The sequence below is a fragment of the Mytilus edulis genome, chromosome 9 (assembly GCF_963676685.1).
Source record: "Mytilus edulis chromosome 9, xbMytEdul2.2, whole genome shotgun sequence".
NCBI lineage: Eukaryota > Metazoa > Mollusca > Bivalvia > Mytilida > Mytilidae > Mytilus > Mytilus edulis.
The window spans coordinates 34,007,419-34,027,557 of record NC_092352.1 but is presented as its reverse complement, the minus strand read 5'-3'; the positions used below and the strand labels follow the sequence as shown (position 1 = coordinate 34,027,557).

Sequence of the window (20,139 nt, the reverse complement as noted above, 5' to 3'; positions counted from 1 at the left end):
AGTACTTAAATCATGTTAAACTGGGTGAAAATTTTAGATACTCAATTTTCGACTCTTCCTTGACACCATTTGTGACGATGGTCTCGAAAAACAAGGATATACTGTCAGATGGGGAGGAAAAATGACAGTGTAAGGGGATAGCAATTCCCCAAGCACTTAAAAGAGTACCTTGTAGATTTAAAAAACAAAACAGTAGGCTGATGCCACTACAAGGGCTGATCCTTTACACTGCAAAATGGAGAGGGATTTATATAAGTTGTAAGAACTTGTTTTCCAATTCACCGTGAATAAATAAGTTTAAAGTATTATTATCATATGCATTTTGACATGTTTAGTACAATACATGTTTAGTTATTTTTGTATTCAGATACGAGTTTATAGATGTGGCAATAGATTTGTATTTCAATGAACATGAATGTGTATGTCCTGGTTTCACTCTATTCATAATATTAATTAAAATAATGCAAGGATGAAAGGTACCACCAGTTTTGCAGCACCAGTGCTATTTAAAGTTATAAAAAAATAATTAGTTATCAAGCATTAAATTTATGCATAATTTAACACAATAATACCTACATGTATTCTTAAACTATTTTTATTTTCATATACACTTCAAGGACTTAAAAACTTACTGACGGACTTGGACCACCACTAATTCACTGATGTACATGAGTGTATCATGAAAGCATAAAATAATATACTGTACTTACATGTAAACAGTATGCATTAAAAAATATGTGCAATGTACATCATACTACATGTATTGAAAGAATTTAATATGTATATTTATAGAACCTTTTGCAGGTTAGTATTTCAATTTTCCATTGATAAATTATACTTTTTACATACATGTATGATAAGTTCACAAATAACTAGCACAGTGACACTAAAAAGGTAACAATCAAATAATAAATTATAGCTGCCTAAAAACTGTGTGGATAAACATACATGTATTGCAAATAGTCCTTCAAATATGTATATTTTTTACTGTTTTTATTTTTTAGGCTAATATATTTATGGTGTGATTTGATATCATTAACATGAATTGTGAAATTGCTTCCACTACACTTTCATCAAACCTCATGATGTTCACCAAAATTTGTGTGTGTAAACCATGAGCCTCGAGTTTACTAGTTGATAAAGTTTTGCAACAGGACATCAAAAGTGTATCCATGGTTTGATGAAGTACATGTAGCAAGGTAATTATTGTATATGTTTAAAATGTATGTTTGCATAAAAGACAATTGTTGGGATTGACTCAACATCTGATATGTGTCTGTCTTAATTGACATCAACTTTCATCTAAGGTATATGATCATTTTGATGCTGTTTGCTATTGTTTTTAGCACATCAGAAGTATTAATTTGTGTTGCTTCCAGAGAATTGACACATGCATGTTTTCTTTTTTATTTGAATGGTAATTTAATTACATTTACTGTACAAAAAAAGCAATTACAAAAAAACATCATACTTTTTTTTTACAATAATTTTACAATTATTAAAAAATTGCAAGTAAAATTACAAGTAAAATTTATAATTGTAAGATTACAATTACAAAACTTTCTATTTTTTCTTATACAGCTAACATTGTTATTGTTTGCTCCTATATACAGGTACATGTATATGCCACTGCACATGTATCTATGATGGAAGTCCTCCCAAGAGACATCAACACAGAGAATTCACTGAACATTTAAATGGACATGGATGTTTGTCAAAGGTCATGTTAGATTGAACACCTGTATTACCTTATAATTATTAAATATTCGAAAGAAACCAACAGATATAAATTTAGGAATTCGATATACCAGATAAAAGATAACCCAAATCCATTGAAATCACTCGTAATATTTCCAATGATTCCAGATTACCTTCGTTAAACAAATGAAGATAAGTTGTAAGACAAACTAAATAATTATCATAATAAAAAACAACAAATAGTAAGTTTGAATTTTGGCAATTTTTTGTCATGGATTTATTAGGACAGTTCAACTATATATCAACCGGCCTATGAATTTGCATTCATCGACAATGTCTCATTAATGTCCAAGATAAAAACATAGAAGGGCAACCATCATATGTTTTCTCTAAATGGCAACTGGGCTACCAGACGCCAACTGTAATAAATTCAGCCATTCAGTAAATCAATATATTCAGTTCATATTCTGTCCAATCCATGACGCTTCTTTAACGATATCTGAAAATATACAACAGAGAGCAGAAAATATTCTCAAGGGTGGGATAGGGTGGGTTTTGTGTTCCTTCAGTTCAAATCACGCAATGAACAAATCACGAAAAGCATGCAATTTTATACCAAATAAAAGCGGGAAAACCGCTTACGAAATTATGTAGGTAAATGAAAGACGCTCAAGTCCTTCAAAATTAAAGAAAAGATAACTCTAGTTTAGCAGACGATAATCTTAATTTATTAAATTGATTTAATGCTTAATGATTAAATCTTATTATTAAATATTCGAAAGAAACCAACAGATATAAATTTAGGAATTCGATATACCAGATAAAAGATAACCCAAATCCATTGAAATCACTCGTAATATTTCCAATGATTCCAGATTACCTTCGTTAAACAAATGAAGATAAGTTGTAAGACAAACTAAATAATTATCATAATAAAAAACAACAAATAGTAAGTTTGAATTTTGGCAATTTTTTGTCATGGATTTATTAGGACAGTTCAACTATATATCAACCGGCCTATGAATTTGCATTCATCGACAATGTCTCATTAATGTCCAAGATAAAAACATAGAAGGGCAACCATCATATGTTTTCTCTAAATGGCAACTGGGCTACCAGACGCCAACTGTAATAAATTCAGCCAAATGCTAGCAAACTTGTTTGTAAGCATCGCCAAACAAAATTTATCAATCCATGACAAAAAATTAACTTTAACACACAAAATAAATGAAAAAACCTAGGTTTTGAACAAACATATTAATTGAAAGGAGGTTAACAACTAAACATTAGTTCAACGAAGTATATCAACTATACTAGACATTAGTTCAACGAAGTATATCAACTATACTAAACAACAGTTCAACGTAGTATATCAACTATACTATACAACAGTTCAACGAAGTATATCAACTATACTATGCAACAGTTCAACGAAGTATATCAACTATACTATACAACAGTTCAACGAAGTATATCAACTATACTATACAACAGATCAACGAAGTATATCAACTATACTATACAATAGTTCAACGAAGTATATCAACTATACTATACAACAGTTCAACGAAGTATATCAACTATACTATACAACAGTTCAACGAAGTATATCAACTATACTTACAACAGTTCAACGAAGTATATCAACTATACTAAACAACAGTTCAACGAAGTAATCAACTTTACTGTACAACAGTATAAACAACTTGCACAACAACAAAAATTTATTCACTATGTATTTACAACTAACAACAAAATTGTTGTATCTTCAACAGAGCTTTCAACTTGATACATGCTTTTAACAACTGAATAAATTATTCAACTGACATACAACTTCATGAGTACATGCACGATGGCTTACAACTTAAAACAGTTTAAAGTTCATCTGGATATAAAAATGTGTTTGGATACTTAATGAACAACTCTAATGCTGACTGAATAGCATTAATAAATATGTCATTGCCAATATAAGACAGATGTACGCCATCATCAGCAAAAAGAGTTGGATGGATATCATCAAAATCAGTATGTTTGATAGCCTTGCCCCCAACTTTGTGTAGGTAAGATCTAACACCCCTATTTACACGGGCTCTAGACCGTTCTACTGCCTTTTTATTCATGGCATTCCTCCAAATTCGCCTTGGCAAAATGTATGACCAAATAACAGTTGTGTTTGGTAACGATGACATTAACTGACGTAAAGTGTCCTTAATATTATATAAAAGTTTACCATTTTGAATGTTACATAAATCATTACCACCGCAATGAATAAGAATTATTGAAGGTGGCGGTCTCCAATTCAACAATGCAGTTATAATAGAAGGAACCATGTCCCATAACATTCCTGAATGACCTATCCACACAATACTGTAACCAAGTTTTTCCAGACCCAGATCAATACCAGTTGCTCTAGTTTGAGTGTGTTCAGATGCCTTTTTTTTACCAAAGATGAACCAATGATCCAAATGTCATTTTTTGCTGAAAGCAAAATTAAATAATAGGAATTCTAATGTAGCGCTGAAATGATGACGACATCCAGCGACCCATGGTTTTAATCTGATTTTCAGTTTTACCAGACATAAAGGCTGACGTCGCTGCTCCTATTCTAAACGAATGCGTATTAAATCTAGATGTGTTTAAACTCAAAAACTTGAGTCCTTTGTTTAAAACAGTCTGAAACTGAAATCTTGTCAATGATTTCCCATTTATATGGCAAAAAAGAGGACCATCATTTCCAGGTCTAATTTGCAAAAAGGCTTTCAAACTTTGTAGAGGACAAATCTCATTTGATTCATTTTTTTCCACAACTAAAGTAGTGGATCTCCCTTTTTGATCAGTTTTTGAAAATTTTATCGTAACAAACAGCTGATTTTTTACATGGTCAATATAAACATCCCGCCTATGTAAAACATGCTCTAGCATAACATTCGTTGTAATGGCAAATTCACTCACACGTAAAAAAGCAGCAAAAGCTAAGTTAAATGCTGTTTGAAACAATATTGTTTCATATCTTGAAGAGCACACGTGCCTCAAAGCCACATTTAATCTAATCAAAATATCAATAGTCAAAGGTTCCCGAAGATCTTTAGACTTGTAAAGTCTATCACAACCACCCAAAAGTTTCTGAATGATAAAAGATTTAGTTAAATCTTCATTCCCTTGAATTTTTAATTTGTAACTTATTCCAGATATATATGATCTAATTGTAGATGATGAATAATGATTTAGTGACAAAAAACCAATATAACGAATAATTTGTCTGTTACTTGGTGGCCAACTAAGGGGAATAGAATATTCCACCCTGAACATATTGAACGAATGCAATGCATTTTCATAAACATTTCTGGTACTTTGAGAAATTGAATAATTCAACAATTTTGAAGCTTCTACATCAAAAGATCTAAGAATTCTTGTGGAATTGTCTGTGGCGTCGGGTCGGCGTTGCTCGTTACTTCTCTGAACTTCTTCATCTGTCCACGAGATAAAGCATCAGCAATAAAATTGTCTTTTGAAAAAATATGCAACGCTTTAAATTGAAAATTGAATAATAATGTCCACAAAACTATTTTTCTCAACAAAAACATAACCCTGTCATTTTTTGAAGATTTTGAATTTAAAATTGCAAAAACAGCCATATTATCACAATGAAAAAATTATCTTCTTATTCGTAAACCTTTCTTTCCATAAATAGATGGCCAAAGCAATAGGTATAATTTCCAAATAGGTAATGTCACTTAATAAAACTTTGCCCCAATTATATGGCCATTGTAAAATTGCCCATGACCCATTTAAATAAGCTGCACAACCCAGGGAATGACCACCTGCACTGTCTGTATACAAATGTAAATCAGCATTTGAAACCCAGTCTAAATCTTGGATATATGTATAGCCATTAAATTCTTTAAGAAAATATTGCCACATTTGCAAATCATCTCGTATTCCTTTGGTCAATCTTATAAAATGATGAGGTTTTTTAACATTTTTAAAAGAGCCATATAAACGCCTCAAAAATGCTCTACCAGAGGGAAGAGCCCTTGCACAAAAAGCCAACGAACCCGTTAAAGACTGCATTTCTTTCAGAGTAATTTTTCTTTTTTCCAATACCCAATTTATCTGATCTTTAAGTTTTTCAATTTTATCATCTGGTATTCTAACCAACATCTCATCTGAATCAATTAACAAACCTAAATACTCTAGTTTTGTGCAAGGACCTTCAGTTTTTTCATTTGCTATAGGAACTTCCAAGCTTGAACAAACATTTGAAAATGCAGTCATAAGAAAAAGACAGTCATCTTTATAAGCTTCTCCAACAAATATAAATTCATCAAGATAATGATCCAAATTTTCAGAATGCGTTTTATTTTTAACTGACCAATGTAAAAAGGTTGAAAATTTTTCAAATGTAGCACAACTAATAGAACATCCCATGGGCATTGTTTTTTGGATATAGTAAAGACCATTTAGTTTGATGCCAAGTAAATCAAAATCACCAGGATAACATTTAAGTAAAGGAAATGCGGATTTAATATCCATTTTTGCCATTAAAGCCGATTTCCCCATTTGTTTAACAATTTTGACTGCATTGTCAAATGATGAATAAGTGACCTTGGTAAACTGAGTATCAATAAAATCATTGATACTTTCATTTGGTGGGTAAGACAAATGAGTTATCAATCTAAGTCCACTAGTTTTCTTAGGAACTAAACCAATAGGAGAGCACCGAAGATTTGAAATAGGTTTATGTTTGAATGGGCCTGCCATTCGACCTAATGATATCTCATTATTTAACTTCTTTTGAGCTTCAATAGGGTTTTTCAAAACAGACAACAAATTTCTATATTCACATGAATGTCTAGGACCTTCGTAATGAATTTTAAAACCATATTTAAATCCATTCAAAAGTTCAACAGCGCTTTGCTTATCATGATATAGTTCCAGAAGCTTAGATAGTTCATTTACATTAACCGGAGACTTTCCTAAGGCCCAAATATTAAACTGGTCTGGATGTAGTTCTGAAAAATTGTAAATTATCTCTTGTTAAAACCACCTTTTGGGTTTTGTCTATTATCAGAGTTGTTTACGAAAGGTGTAATGTTATTTCTCTTAAACCTAGATGGACCAGTATTACCTTCATTGTCCATAAAGCGACGACATCGTAAAGCAGGATGATTAAAACCACATTTGAGACATGCATGTCTGTATTGGCAATTGCGTTTATTGCAAAAACCTTTAAAATTAAAATCATAACATTTATAACCAACATTAGCCTGCTGTTGTTTTTGAGTATTGTTAGTTAAAATACGCAACCACAAAAAACCGTCTATGGATGACCATTTTTTTGTATGATCCCTTGATACTCTCAAACGAAATTGTTGGTCATAAGAATACCATTTTGCAACAGGGTGATCAGTCGCTGCACCCCTTATTATGGACATATATGAGAAAAGTTCACTTGCTTTTCCAGGATGCCTTTCAATAAGGACCTGGGCATAAGCAATAAAACAATCAGTCCAATTCTCAACAGAAGTAATAGTATGGTTATTCTTAACTTTGTTTTGTATTACCAGCATACCGTCATTAATGCCAATGGTGTTTTCATTTGTTTGACTGTTGAAATTGTTGCGATGCATAAGGGACAAATCAATATATTCAAAATTCCAAATCTTATCCTTAAGCTTTTGACTTATAAATACATCAACCTCATTAAAACCAGGCATCATTAGAGGTTCATCAAAAACATCAATAACCTCACCTAAGGCAGCTAATTGAGGTTCATTCTCCTGCAATTCTACATCTGGTTGCAAGGCAACTAATTGAGGTTCATCAATCCTCCGTCTTCTTACTACAGGGGCATCTTCATCAACCTCAACTTGGGGACGCCTTCTCTCATTCCTAACTGGTGGTTGCTGTTGTTCCATAGGAGCCCTTCTAATACGAAGTTCTCGACCTCCTCCAACCGGGTCCTGCCGACGACGTCTGCCTCTACCCCTTGGCATTGTTATAAACTATTATAATTATAAAAACAGATTAGATACATACATCAAGTATTAAAAGACTTAATCATATTTCAAAATATAAATTCAGGTTCTTATTAATCATTCAATTTAGATAAATTAAATACCACATATAACCCACTACGTTGTCTTCAATAACATTAATACATTTGAATGCATTAAACAAATGAAGTTTGTAAGTAAACACAATTAAAACAAGTGCAATGTTCTTTTTAACCAAATAAAACGTCGTTATAAACAGCAAGTTAAATTACCAAGCTGATTTAATTATACGCAAATTAATAACTTATAAAAGATGAACGTGTATCAAATTAAACATTAGCGGACATGTAAATGTTAATACGGCTTACACTACAAACATGTAATTACCTGTTTAAAGAATATCGCTCATACATTACAATCAAAACAAATATATCACCTGTATCAAAGCATTTTAATTTAAATGCTATTTAAATGCTATTCAATGATTAATATATGTGTGCACAAATGTAACTATTAAATAATAGTCTACATGTACTTCGTATAAATGCTATCCAAGTACGCGATACATTGAAGTAAGAATCAAACTATTGCAATAACAACTTTCAAATAAAATAAAATTATTCTTAACAAAATACAGAAATAAAATCATTCGGAAAATTCAACTGCAATAACTATATCTATTTATCAATAAAACATATGTACTTATCTTATGTCTGAATCAGCCTATCCTTTTGTGTTCCTTCAGTTCAAATGACGCAATGAACAAATCACGAAAAGCATGCAATTTTATACCAAATAAAAGCGGGAAAACCGCTTACGAAATTATGTAGGTAAATGAAAGACGCTCAAGTCCTTCAAAATTAAAGAAAAGATAACTCTAGTTTAGCAGACGATAATCTTAATTTATTAAATTGATTTAATGCTTAATGATTAAATCTTATTATTAATAAACAGTAAGTTGTTATTATCTGTATTTTTTAAAGTATAACTAATTTGTCTTATTGATTATCAAGAATATATCACCAGCAAAGTAACTCAAGAATGTGCCTAGCATGAGTTAGTTTAAGTCTGTTTGACGTGTGTGGTATATTTTTTATTATTTGAAAAACAAATAAGTTTTACTTTTAATTATATAGATTTTATATTTATGTTTTAGACAATATCACATGTGCTATTAATGAATAGTGGATGATTTGATTTTGCCATGTTGTATCACGTAAGAATATCTGAGTGGAAATGTGTTTAATATATTGCTTGATATTATGTGTTTTATTCACCCTAGAAGGTTAGAACCGTCATCTATATACATGTAATAGTTAAATTTTAAACAAGGTACAAAATAGTATAAACAAATATATGAAGAACTATGTGGAGATGTATTTAAAATTATTTCTGATTGCAAAATCTACACCAAAACAACAGAAAATATTGATTTAGTGTTGCTTTATGCTAACCTTAGCAATATTTCAGCTACATGTATATGACACAAGCCAATTATTGACAGCAACATTATTTAAACAAATGACATTTAATTAACACCTTTTCATAACTTGCATAATTTATTGAAAGGCATTACCTACTTGTAGATTACAAATATTATAATGGATTATACATGTAGATAATACTAAAGGATCAAGTATGTTGGATTCTAACCCATTCTTATTCATGAGATTTTCTGAAAAAAAAACTTGGTTCAACATATTGTTGTACTTGGGGCATATACTTGTGATATAAAAAAGGGGATAACAGCAAATGACTACAATGCCACACAAAACATCAAAACACACCTAAACAACTCCCCAACACTCAACCTCACTCAAAGCACAAATATAGAGACAGAGACAAGACAACAAGAAGCCGGGAAATCCTGACTTAATACAGGTATTCCACCAGTGGAATAGTTGGATTGAACCGGTTAGTGAGTACTCAAACCTCTCCATTATATTCCCGACCAAATTCAAACACACACACTGAAAGACACACAATAAGATACCTGCACAGTATACAGTCAACAATATCGACCTCATACTATAACAACCAACAAATCAAATAAAAGCATTAAAAAACTGAAGAACACCTACATTACAAAATGCCAAAACACAAAAATAGATTTAAACCGGTCCCAAATACACTAAGTAGAGACGAGTTTGACTCATAACCACACGTAGTATGCCTATAAAGAAACAAGTAGGCAAGTACAAGCCAAGTGTGTACTGTCAATTTGAACACGTTGTGTGTGGGTATGTAATAAACCATCCCAAGCGTCCACGGGACCTGTTTAAACATATTATAAAATAAAATAAGGCAATCATAACCGGAATTTAATAAGTTTAATAAAATATATTTATAACAGTGCTAAATCACTGCCTATTGTGATGGTGATTAAAGGTGAACTAAGTCTTGACGCTAGACGCGTCATTTATTGATCTTGAAACTTATCGAATGCAAAAAATAAGAATAGATTTAAAATAGCCAGTACTGTAAAACTGATACACAAATAATATAAAAAGACAATAATTACAATAATCACAAACAAAAGCAGGGTCAAATTGTGCTCGCAACTACTGGAAGCTAGCTAAGACTAATATATCTGTTGGTATAAAAACTGTCGCACAATTGAAAAATTATCACAAATTACACTCCAATTGGGATTGGTTTGGTGCCATTCAGTCATCAAAATAAATTGAAATCGGCAGTTTTAGTGAGAGGCCAGTATTTATTGAGAATCTTCAAGTCATTGGAACATAGTGTTAAATTAACCGATACAACCAAAATATCATGTTTATATCCTTTACAAACATAAGATTTTAAAGTTTTACCCAGTCTTGAAAGTTGATTTTTCAGTTTTTTACATTTATTTACATCATTGCCATAAAATTTAGGATGCGAAACACCTTCTGAGATAAGTTGTCTACGGGTTACATTATATTTAATTACAAGATGTTCATACTTGTTATAAAATTTTCGGAAAGTAGCCAACAGTTTATGAAACCTAAATCCTTGTTGAAGTAATGTTTTAATTAAGTGTCATTATTTATTTTTACAAATGTTTTTGTAGGATACCACTGTTTGATTATTGTATAGTTCACATAGTGACATAGTGTGTATGTTGGTGAAACAGTTTTACTACCACAATGAACATATAATTATGATAATACAAAATTTGAAATTGTAAGTATAGAAGTATTCTTAATATTGTTTTAAGTGTATAATATCAATATATGAATATGGAACAGCAGTATTTGAATACACAACATCTGACAACTTAGCAGTAATATCTGGAGTTCCACAGGGAAGTGTGCAAGGATGTATTCTTTTTCTTATGTACATAAACAACTATCCACCGAAATTTATAACATTTTGAAAATATTGATTTATAACATTACAAAATAATTTTTTTTTCAAATTAAATGAAAACAGTGGTAATTTGCATATCTGAAACCCCCGCTTTGTATATTACAAAAAAGGGTGCACTCGACTTCCACCCATATGTGAAAAAGTTGGCCGGTTACTTGCCCAAGGTCGGCGGTTTACTCCGGGTACTCCGGTTTCCTCCGTCAGTAAAGCTGGTCACCATGATATAGCTGAAATATTGCTGAAAGTGGCGTAAACCACCAATCAATCAAACAAACAAACAAACAAACATATCTGAAACAGTGGCTATTATTAAGATGTCAAATTTTTAACCAAACAAAGACCTATGTTGTCATTTTGTAACACAAACAATGTCAGCAGACAACATTTTGAAAGAGGTCTGTCCAAGGAGAACCTAAGCTAGGTTTTGTATAATTTGTCCCGGTTGTTCTGGAGCACCAAGATTAAAGTGTTGATAATGGACACCTGAGTGATGGCAAACATCACCTGAGCCAAGGCTCTGGTGAGAAAATCAACATGTTAACATTATACCACATTAACACATTGCATCATAAAATATTCTGTTTCAATTTAACAAAACTGTTGCTTATAACAATTGTATGTAAAATCAGAACTTCTACCTAATTTTGAGGCAAAAATTATTTTTGTTGAGAAAAAATTTAGTAAACATCATAGGCAACTATGATTTTCAAAAACCTTAACCAGTCACACAGTTGTTACCTTTATTTAATACATTACTTCAAATATTGACAATGCATTGAAACATTGTATATATATATATATTTTTTTATAATTTCAGATAATGGAGAAGATGATGTATGTTAAGAGATATTGAACATGACAAATAATAATGGAAGTTAATTTTGTTCTTGTCTTTTAATAATGATGACAGCTTAATGTTGGAAGGTTAACTTTATATCAGTACAGTCCATCTGATAAGCACATAATGGTGTTAACTTGTTGTGCATATTGTGCATAAATGTATCTGGAACCTCTGTTTTCATGTAGTGTAAGCATTATCAAGGGAGACAATTCAAACACAAATATTGTTTTGCTATTCCTCTATGTTACAATATATAATACATAAATTGGAAACAATATAACATAAAAACTATTGTTCCTGAACAAAAGTTTGTTATACAAACTTTTATATTGTACAATAGTGTTAATAGTGCAATATAATGCTGTAGTTTAATATTTTAAAATAAAAAGGATATTAATTGAGACCCATTTAACCAGTATCTTGGTATAGATTATGATTATTTTGTCATGGTCTTATTTGTATTATGGTGTGAGGGGCATTAAGTTTTACTACTGTAACAGAATTTTTAAGTATTGATCAACTAATTCTTATATTAAAAGTAAGCAGGGAAACTAAAACATAAGGGATAAGACTTTTCTTGTTTTAGAGTTCTAAAACTTTAGTGAGAAAATATTTAAAAAACAAAAATGTTATTCATTTAATATTAAAATTATCCTGAGCTAAATTGTGGACAATGCTTAAAAGGACGAAAATGAAGGTTATGTATTTTGGGGTTATTATAAAACAAAACACTGAAATTAGCATTGTTTTCTTGCAGTTTTTCTCTTTATGTGGACATGGCCATCCATGTTCCTTTTTTAGATATGTTTTCAAACTAAAGCTTAATATTAACTTATTTATAGAACATATGTTATCACATTGTAGTTCTTGTGTTGTATTGTAGAGTTAATTTTTTATTAGTCATAACCAATTCCTGATGTATTTTTGTAAGTATTTTATGTAATAAGATATAATTTAGGATTTGTTTACACAGGGTAAATGCTTGATAAATTATAATACAATTGTTAAATATTTACTAAATGTTCTGTCATAATTAGTTATAACCACTCTGTGGCGCAATTGGTAGCGTGCTCGCCTTCAAGAGTGGGAGACCAGGGTTTGATCCCCGGTCGGGTCAAACCAGAAGACTTAAAAATAAGTAGTTGCTGCTTTTCCGCCAAGCATGTGGCATTCAGTTGTGAGAGCAACGGCTGGTTGGCTCAGAATCAGTATAATGTGTCTGAGTGGGGTGTCTGTCTAACTGCGGGCAGTTCTCCAGTGTGCTAGCACTGTTGAAACAAATCCAGCTCAGCGTGCTGGTCTAGTCACAGCAGACAATTTCAATGCACTACACCTTGTTCTCGTCATGATATAGCTGAAATACTGCTCATTTGACGTAAAACACCATTCAAACAAACAAATCATGAGTAGTTCATTTTTAATCTGTCTGGACAAAGTTGCAAATGACAATTATACCACCCCAGTGCACATCCGAGTTGTTAATGCTAGCCTATTGTTGAAGATAAAATATATTGAACTTTCCAATACAATGCATTTATTATGTTAGGGACAGGCACATTTAATTCACTGTAAAAATGATAAACTTATGCCATGTCTAAATGTTTGTGAAACCATGTCTTTTATGTTTATTAACCTATACAAATGTTGACCAGAAATTGATATTGACCTTATTTGAAATAGAGGAAACAAGTAAATAATCAAACTCTGATACCCAAACATGTATATATCTGTTCAAACATGCATATATCTGTATATATATGGTAAATTTTTTATGACCCCTTGGGAGGACCTTGACCTGCACACAAAGCATGCCGGTTAAGGCATGACGCTACAATGACATCATTTAAAATGATGTTCCTATATCATACTTCAAAAATTTTATGATTTGCACACACCAGGAATCTTGGGTTACAGTTTATATTAAAGTCTCTGGTACTAGGATCCATCGGAGACAGTGATTTTTTAAATCATCATTAACCACCGGACACCCTATCTGTATATAAATATATATTTTAAAATCTGGTTTTGGTAAACATTGTGCTAACTAAGTTATTTTCACCCACTGTAGACATGAAAAATTTGTCATGCCTAAAATGTCGGGACCTATCAAGTATATATTTGCTGAAGGTGCAAAAAGTTTCCTTCAAATTTAATAACAAAAAAGAATATGTTTTGCTGCTTCTCTTTGAGTATAAATCCATGTAAACAAGAAGTGGATTGGAGTGTTGATGCATCCTGATGGGTGTATGTCACACAGGCATTATTCACACAAACTTTGCATGCACTTGTCATGTTCACAGACTACTGGTAGGTCAAAAATATTTGTTAAGTTGATGCATCCTGATAAGAACATGCTACATGGACATGTGTTGTTTCACCTAAACCTCAATTTCATGGTCCAGTTTTCATATAAATTTTTACCAGTGCAAACTGCTCAGGTTTTTTCATCACTTTTTGTTCGCTGTTGTCTTAATTTTGTTAACTTTTTCACATTTTCATCTTGTTCTCAAAAATGACTTGTGCAGAGCTACACAAAACTTTGCTTGAATACTCATCTAGGTGTTCTTCAAAAAATAATGTAGGGTAACCTTTCCCCCCATTTGAGATTTCCACCAAGGCCTCTCATTTGTTGAAATTAAGAAATGTGAGAAAAAAATTCTTCTTCAGAACCAGTAAGTGGAACAAAAATTGTTTTTACCAAAAAGTCTATGAGTGATCATCCAGTCTACTATCCTAGATTGCGAAAATGGCTGATGTGCAAATAAGCAATGTTTCCAATCAAACAAATATCTTTTTAGCAACCAAATGGCCAATCCATACCCAAATTCTATCATGACCCCATTTCAAAATGTTGAAAGGAAAAAAAACATACAAATGTTGTTCTCAAATACAAGAAGATAAATTGAACCCCCTTAAACTAATTGTTTTACAAACATAGAATTGGTGGAAGACAAGCATAGAAATGTTGTGGAAAAGAGATTTTGTACACATATTTATTGAAACAACTCTCTATTACCTTGTGTTTGAAATTGCCAGTATTACATACGTGCGATACCTAGTTTCTATCCGAGAATTAAGCTACCTGTCTGATTGGTGAAGACATTTTGAACTTCCATCTCCAGAACATCTCGAAAGAAATAAATGTAAATTGCATAAAATGTTATGTCCCTTACATGATAAGGGGTTGCCAAATGCTTAGGTGAACCATTACAGAATACCAGGAGACTCGTGTTTATTTTAATTTTTAACATATTGAGAGAGTGCTATGTCTTGGTCATGTCTATTATTAATTTCTGCATACGATTTTGCAATATCTGGTAGACTTTTAATGTCCATGTAGATTATTTATAATGGATAAATGTTGTTGCAATAATTGTCTGGCTGTTTATGAGAGTATGAAACATACAAGACAATAATTAAGAGGGGGACCTCCAGGATTTTTATATTGCAGCATCCGCCCATCTCAAAAGAATAGAGAGCAAATAGCACAAACATTATAAAGCATCTGAAACTGAAATTTATAAACACAACGTCCACAGTTGACCACTATCATTATACAAGGTGACAACAATAAGCAAATACATTTGTTCTTAACGCAGCTGTCCGAAAAATTATGACGGTATTAAGCAGGTTTTATTTTTTTGCACGTCCACATCTCTTTATTAAACGGAATAACGACGAATGACAACAGTGAAAAAAAAATCCGCCCACACACCAAGGACAAGACAACAAAAATAATTTGCTTTACGGACGATACCTAATATATAACTGAGTAATTATGCACTATATTTAATGAAGATGTTGGTTATGAGTGTACGAGTAGGTAAGCATTTGCCACTTAATATGTGCCTGCAGCATTATAATTATGACGAACTTCATCTGTGAGCGAAAGTGAAAATTGTTGTATGTGAATTTTCCACTACCCTAATTGCATGACGTTTTCATAATTTTGTCTAAATATCATTGAACAACACGCTATGTAACCAAACTATATCAATTTCCATAATTTGATAGGAACAGGTCGATCTGGCAAAGATTTGTCGTGAAGAGGGCTTGGTTTGTCGTTTGCCTATTATTGATGGGTATATCATTGTTGTCCTTTCCTGTTTTCTTTTTTTGTATTGATGCTTATTTTGTTTTGATCTTCCAGGTGTGGCCTTTACTATATATCATACCAGACACACGTAGCCGTTTCCGGAGATATCATAATATTTACGTTATTGTCAAAGCTGGCTTGCGAGTGTAATAAATTGTGGCCGGGTAATGTGTGCTAATTGCGAAAAACTCTCAACAGCACTGCCACTATTAAAAAATATACAAGTTCAATGTATTACACCTTATTCTTGTCTTGATATTGTTGAAATATAGGTCCAATTTTACGTTAAACACCATACAAAGTAACTAAAAAAGATCCGTTTCCTGTAAATCCTTGTGTAGCAGGTTCAATAAATTAACAGTAAAAATGCAGCTCTCACAAATTAAGCTAAAATAGCTTCGAACACTGGATCCGACTGACAATCATGCGTTCTATATGTCTTGTGGACAATGTGATTTGCTCATTATTAAACGCTTCACGGCAATTGTACAATGCCAGCAATGAAATCGCTGTTCCAATACTATAATGCATAACTATGTGTACAGTTCAGGCTCATTTCGTTTTATTTGCATTTTAAGCAATACAGAACATTTTTGATTTTGAGATTACAAAATAAAGTTGAAAATCGTCTGTGTAAGAATAAATTCGGTACAATTTCATTGAACACAGCTGGTTTGTAATTTAAAATTAAACGGTAGGCAATATAGGCCTGAAAGAACAATCGGTGTGTTAGTAATGGTATCCCAGCAACACATTGCCGAAAAAAATTATCCGTTATCCGATGATCGCCTAATTTGCAATCTTCTGTTACCGGAGGACGAAAGTTGACCCGCGAACCCTTTTTTAATGGTCGATATTGAACGCTATATGTATTGTCTATCGTTTTACTATTCGTCAAATCAGAAAAACTTCATTACAAATTACCGTCAGTGATCATCCTACACATTGGCGTTTGCTTCTGCGTCAGTTGAACATCAAACAAACGTCATATATGTGTATTTTTATTTATAGGATAAACATTCATTTCACTATTCAACAGCAAACCACGCTGTTGTAGACACTCATTTGCTGATCTTTTCTGGAGCTTAATTTAACACATATATGCCTTATTATCGTTGGTTGACATTATAAAGATGTTAGTGTGACAGGAACAAATAAATTAAACATTTAAGACAACTGCACACCAATAAATACATATTTTACCCTATTTATATACTCATTACTTTATTTTATAAACAGAAACGAAAATTGAGCAGAACAAAAAATTTAGTTTCCATTCTTACCGACATTCTGTTTTTGAGCAGAAGTGCGCTCCATACATTTTTCAGAAAGTAGTTCCAGTTCAAAATGGTTTCAAATTTGAACAACCACCACCCGTGTTTCAATGAAGATATCTCATGAATGGAGTACAAATTGGAAATTCTAAGACGCCTTTGTTTTAGATAAATGGTGAAAGAAGTGATATTCACTTGTTTTCTGGAAAATCGTTCGTACAATAGGGCAGCATATGTACCCGCCCAGAGTCAATGTTTGGATGTTAATAATTTCTTTATTTTATCAAAAAACAACTTAGTAAGTATATATATGTATGTCAACTATTGTGTTGAACATTTGGGGAAAGATTCATTAACTTTTTTCATAAGTTTATTAAGATATACACTAAAATGTGTTGGTCAATATCTGGGTCAAAATGGCGAAATGTTGGTGTTGGTCACCCCCTTAACTTTCGCAATTGGGAAAAATCAATAATTGCGTTTCATAGTAACAGAGATCAATAATCAAGTGTTGTTACCTGCACACTCTAACTGGCTTTTATACACCTTTAACTCTATCAAAGGATGTTTTATATTAAACTTTGCAAAAATAAAAGACAAACATAAACAGACGATCCAGTAGCAAACCCCTGTCAACGTATATTTGTTCCGCCTAACAGAAGTTCCACTGGAAACTTTGTTATAAACAATGTCATAATACCTATTCCTGTTGGAACACATATTCTATACCATTTATTCCGCTAGGAACTTATACTGTAATAATTATTCCTGTGGAAATAATATTCCAGAATATTTCCTCCTTTTGGAACTTATATTATAAAGGAACTTCTATTCTGTGACACCACTTCATACAACATACCCCTTCAATAAAAAATTTAAAAAAAGTTAATGCAATAGAAAGAGTATTGCACAGAAATTTAACAATCAACTTTGTATTTCTGTCGAACATTATTTTGGAACTGGACCAGCAAATATGATGAATTAAAAGAAAAACCAATAAGACAACTATTTAAGTTAACTGAAGCATAAAAACAGCGAATTTGCTCGAGGCAAAACTTGAAGACTTATAATTAGTATACCATTATACCATTAAATGTGAATATACAGTCATGTAGTAAGAACAACATTTGTATTGAACTTAAACCTTACAAACAATATTTTGATAAAATAAAAAAATATGCCCAAGAAGACAAACTGTTTGAAGAAATATCATGAAAGAGAGTCTTGACCTTTCATTAAATGTGAACGTCACAATGATGGGTATAACCATCTCATCCAGGAAAAAAACTTATCATTTTGATTTCTCACAGTTTATTGTTCAAATTCATAATTATTCTGAAAGTGCTTGTATTTTTAGAACGAAATGAAATGTAGACGTGCATTTGCAAAAGTTTCTGAAGAAAATGAAATTGGAGTTTCGTCATAAAAAAAACCTTGTCCAAACATTGATAGCGCAAATGAAGGTAAAAAAACCATGTTTTCTACACAATTTTAATTTATGCATAGAAAAAAATGATCACAATACGTCTATTGATCCAACTGTTCAATTCATAATTATTCTGAAGGTGCTTGTATTTGTAGAACATGCGAAATGAAATTTAGACGTGCATTTGCAAAAGTTTCTGAAGAAAATGAAATTGGAGTTCCTTATCCAACTTTACTGGAAAGGAAATTTGTTGTAAACTTTTTAGATAAATTTTCAAACAGAAGTAATGTAAATGATGTTTTAAGTCATATTCATATATAATTAAGGAGAATGTTGATATTTCGACAAAATATTTAACATTTAAATTACAACATAACACTGATTTAGATACTCCAGAGTTAAAAAATGAGACATTCTTTTTTTTGGGAATTCTTTTATTCATACAGATTTTATGAACTATCTTGGTTATTATGTTGCTCCATAATTATTTAAGGATGATACCTTATCCCCTTGCAGATTTGCAAAACTTCCCACCTGATGTTTTGGATTATTTTTCAAAAAAGATGTTTCTCAGATTTCATTTCTGGAGAAAATAATTTCTTTGTAGGTATTGATGAAGCTCATGAGATGTAAATTAATTTAATAACACAGAATGTCTTAAATTCTTTCTACCAGTCCTCGCTGGCAACACTAACATAGTATCTGCCATACAGAGCAGAAACACTTGATAATTTAAAAACCCAATTAGGATTTAACACAGATTAAAAAAAAACCTTCACCACATTTTTTGAACATTGATGCAACAGATGAAAAGTCAGACAGCTTTTATTTTTATAATTTTTATTACCAAATGTTGGTTTTTCAAAGAAATAGTTTTACGAATATATTGACATTTTTAATTATAGTGATGTTTTTATTTATGTACACTGTATTTATAGTTTGTATGACGCAAACACTAATACCCCATTGGTGTTTGTGTCCGATGTAAAGGGGTAGTTTCTCAATAAATATATATAGGCCTATATATACAGACGGGCATAAGAACCTTATATATTATGTACAGTGTTTTTGGTAGTTTTTTCTAACAAAAAGCTTCCCAAAGGAGAAGAAGAAACCTTATTACATTTTCTGCTCCGAATGTAAGTAGGTAAACAGTAGAAGAAAATAAAAGATCAGAAGACAGGTATTTCGTGTCTGAGAAAAACATAGCTTTTTCCAACTTTACGAACAATCCTGTTTCAATTTAAACCAGTTTCTGCAATTACCAAGGGCAATATGTGATGCACATAGAATACCAGGAAAAGGTCAGAAATCCTGGGCTACTTATGTATTTAGAAGATGTATCCGGTATCCTTTATTTCAAATTCACCCCGTCCCAACGTGATACTGCCTATATAATAGATGTAATGTTTATTATTAACACCATTCACCTGTCTGTGCATAAAATATTT

At 31.7% G+C, this 20,139-nt stretch overlaps 1 protein-coding gene and 1 long non-coding RNA gene across 3 annotated transcripts; one reads left to right on the top strand and one right to left on the bottom strand.

Moving 5' to 3' along the window:
• Positions 1 to 1,941: 1,941 nt before the first annotated feature.
• On the bottom strand, positions 1,942 to 8,631 carry LOC139488193 (uncharacterized). 2 transcript variants are annotated; one of them, XM_071273647.1, is made up of 2 exons: positions 7,451 to 8,631; positions 1,942 to 4,176 (listed from the first exon to the last, which is right to left on the bottom strand). In XM_071273647.1, the coding sequence occupies exons 1-2, from the start codon at positions 7,692 to 7,694 to the stop codon at positions 4,052 to 4,054; spliced, it is 369 nt and encodes a 122-aa protein (XP_071129748.1). In that variant the 5' UTR covers positions 7,695 to 8,631; the 3' UTR covers positions 1,942 to 4,051. The 2 variants fall into 2 exon arrangements, with proteins under 2 accessions (XP_071129748.1, XP_071129749.1); XM_071273648.1 differs by having other exon boundaries at positions 1,942 to 2,197.
• Positions 8,632 to 9,577: 946 nt separating this feature from the next.
• On the top strand, positions 9,578 to 12,912 carry LOC139488192 (uncharacterized). Its single transcript, XR_011655938.1, has 2 exons — positions 9,578 to 10,865; positions 11,869 to 12,912. It is a non-coding gene; the product is annotated as an uncharacterized lncRNA (long non-coding RNA).
• The last annotated feature ends 7,227 nt before the right edge of the window (positions 12,913 to 20,139 follow it).

Bases quoted from the DNA above. Each gene is read 5' to 3' on its own strand.
- LOC139488193 (XM_071273647.1), bottom strand. From the start codon at position 7,694: ATGCCAAGGGGTAGAGGCAGACGTCGTCGGCAGGACCCGGTTGGAGGA. The intron at 4,177-7,450 runs GTGAGGTTATTG...TTTTGCTTTCAG, and splicing joins ACCTCAATTAGCTGCCTTAG to CAAAAAATGACATTTGGATC.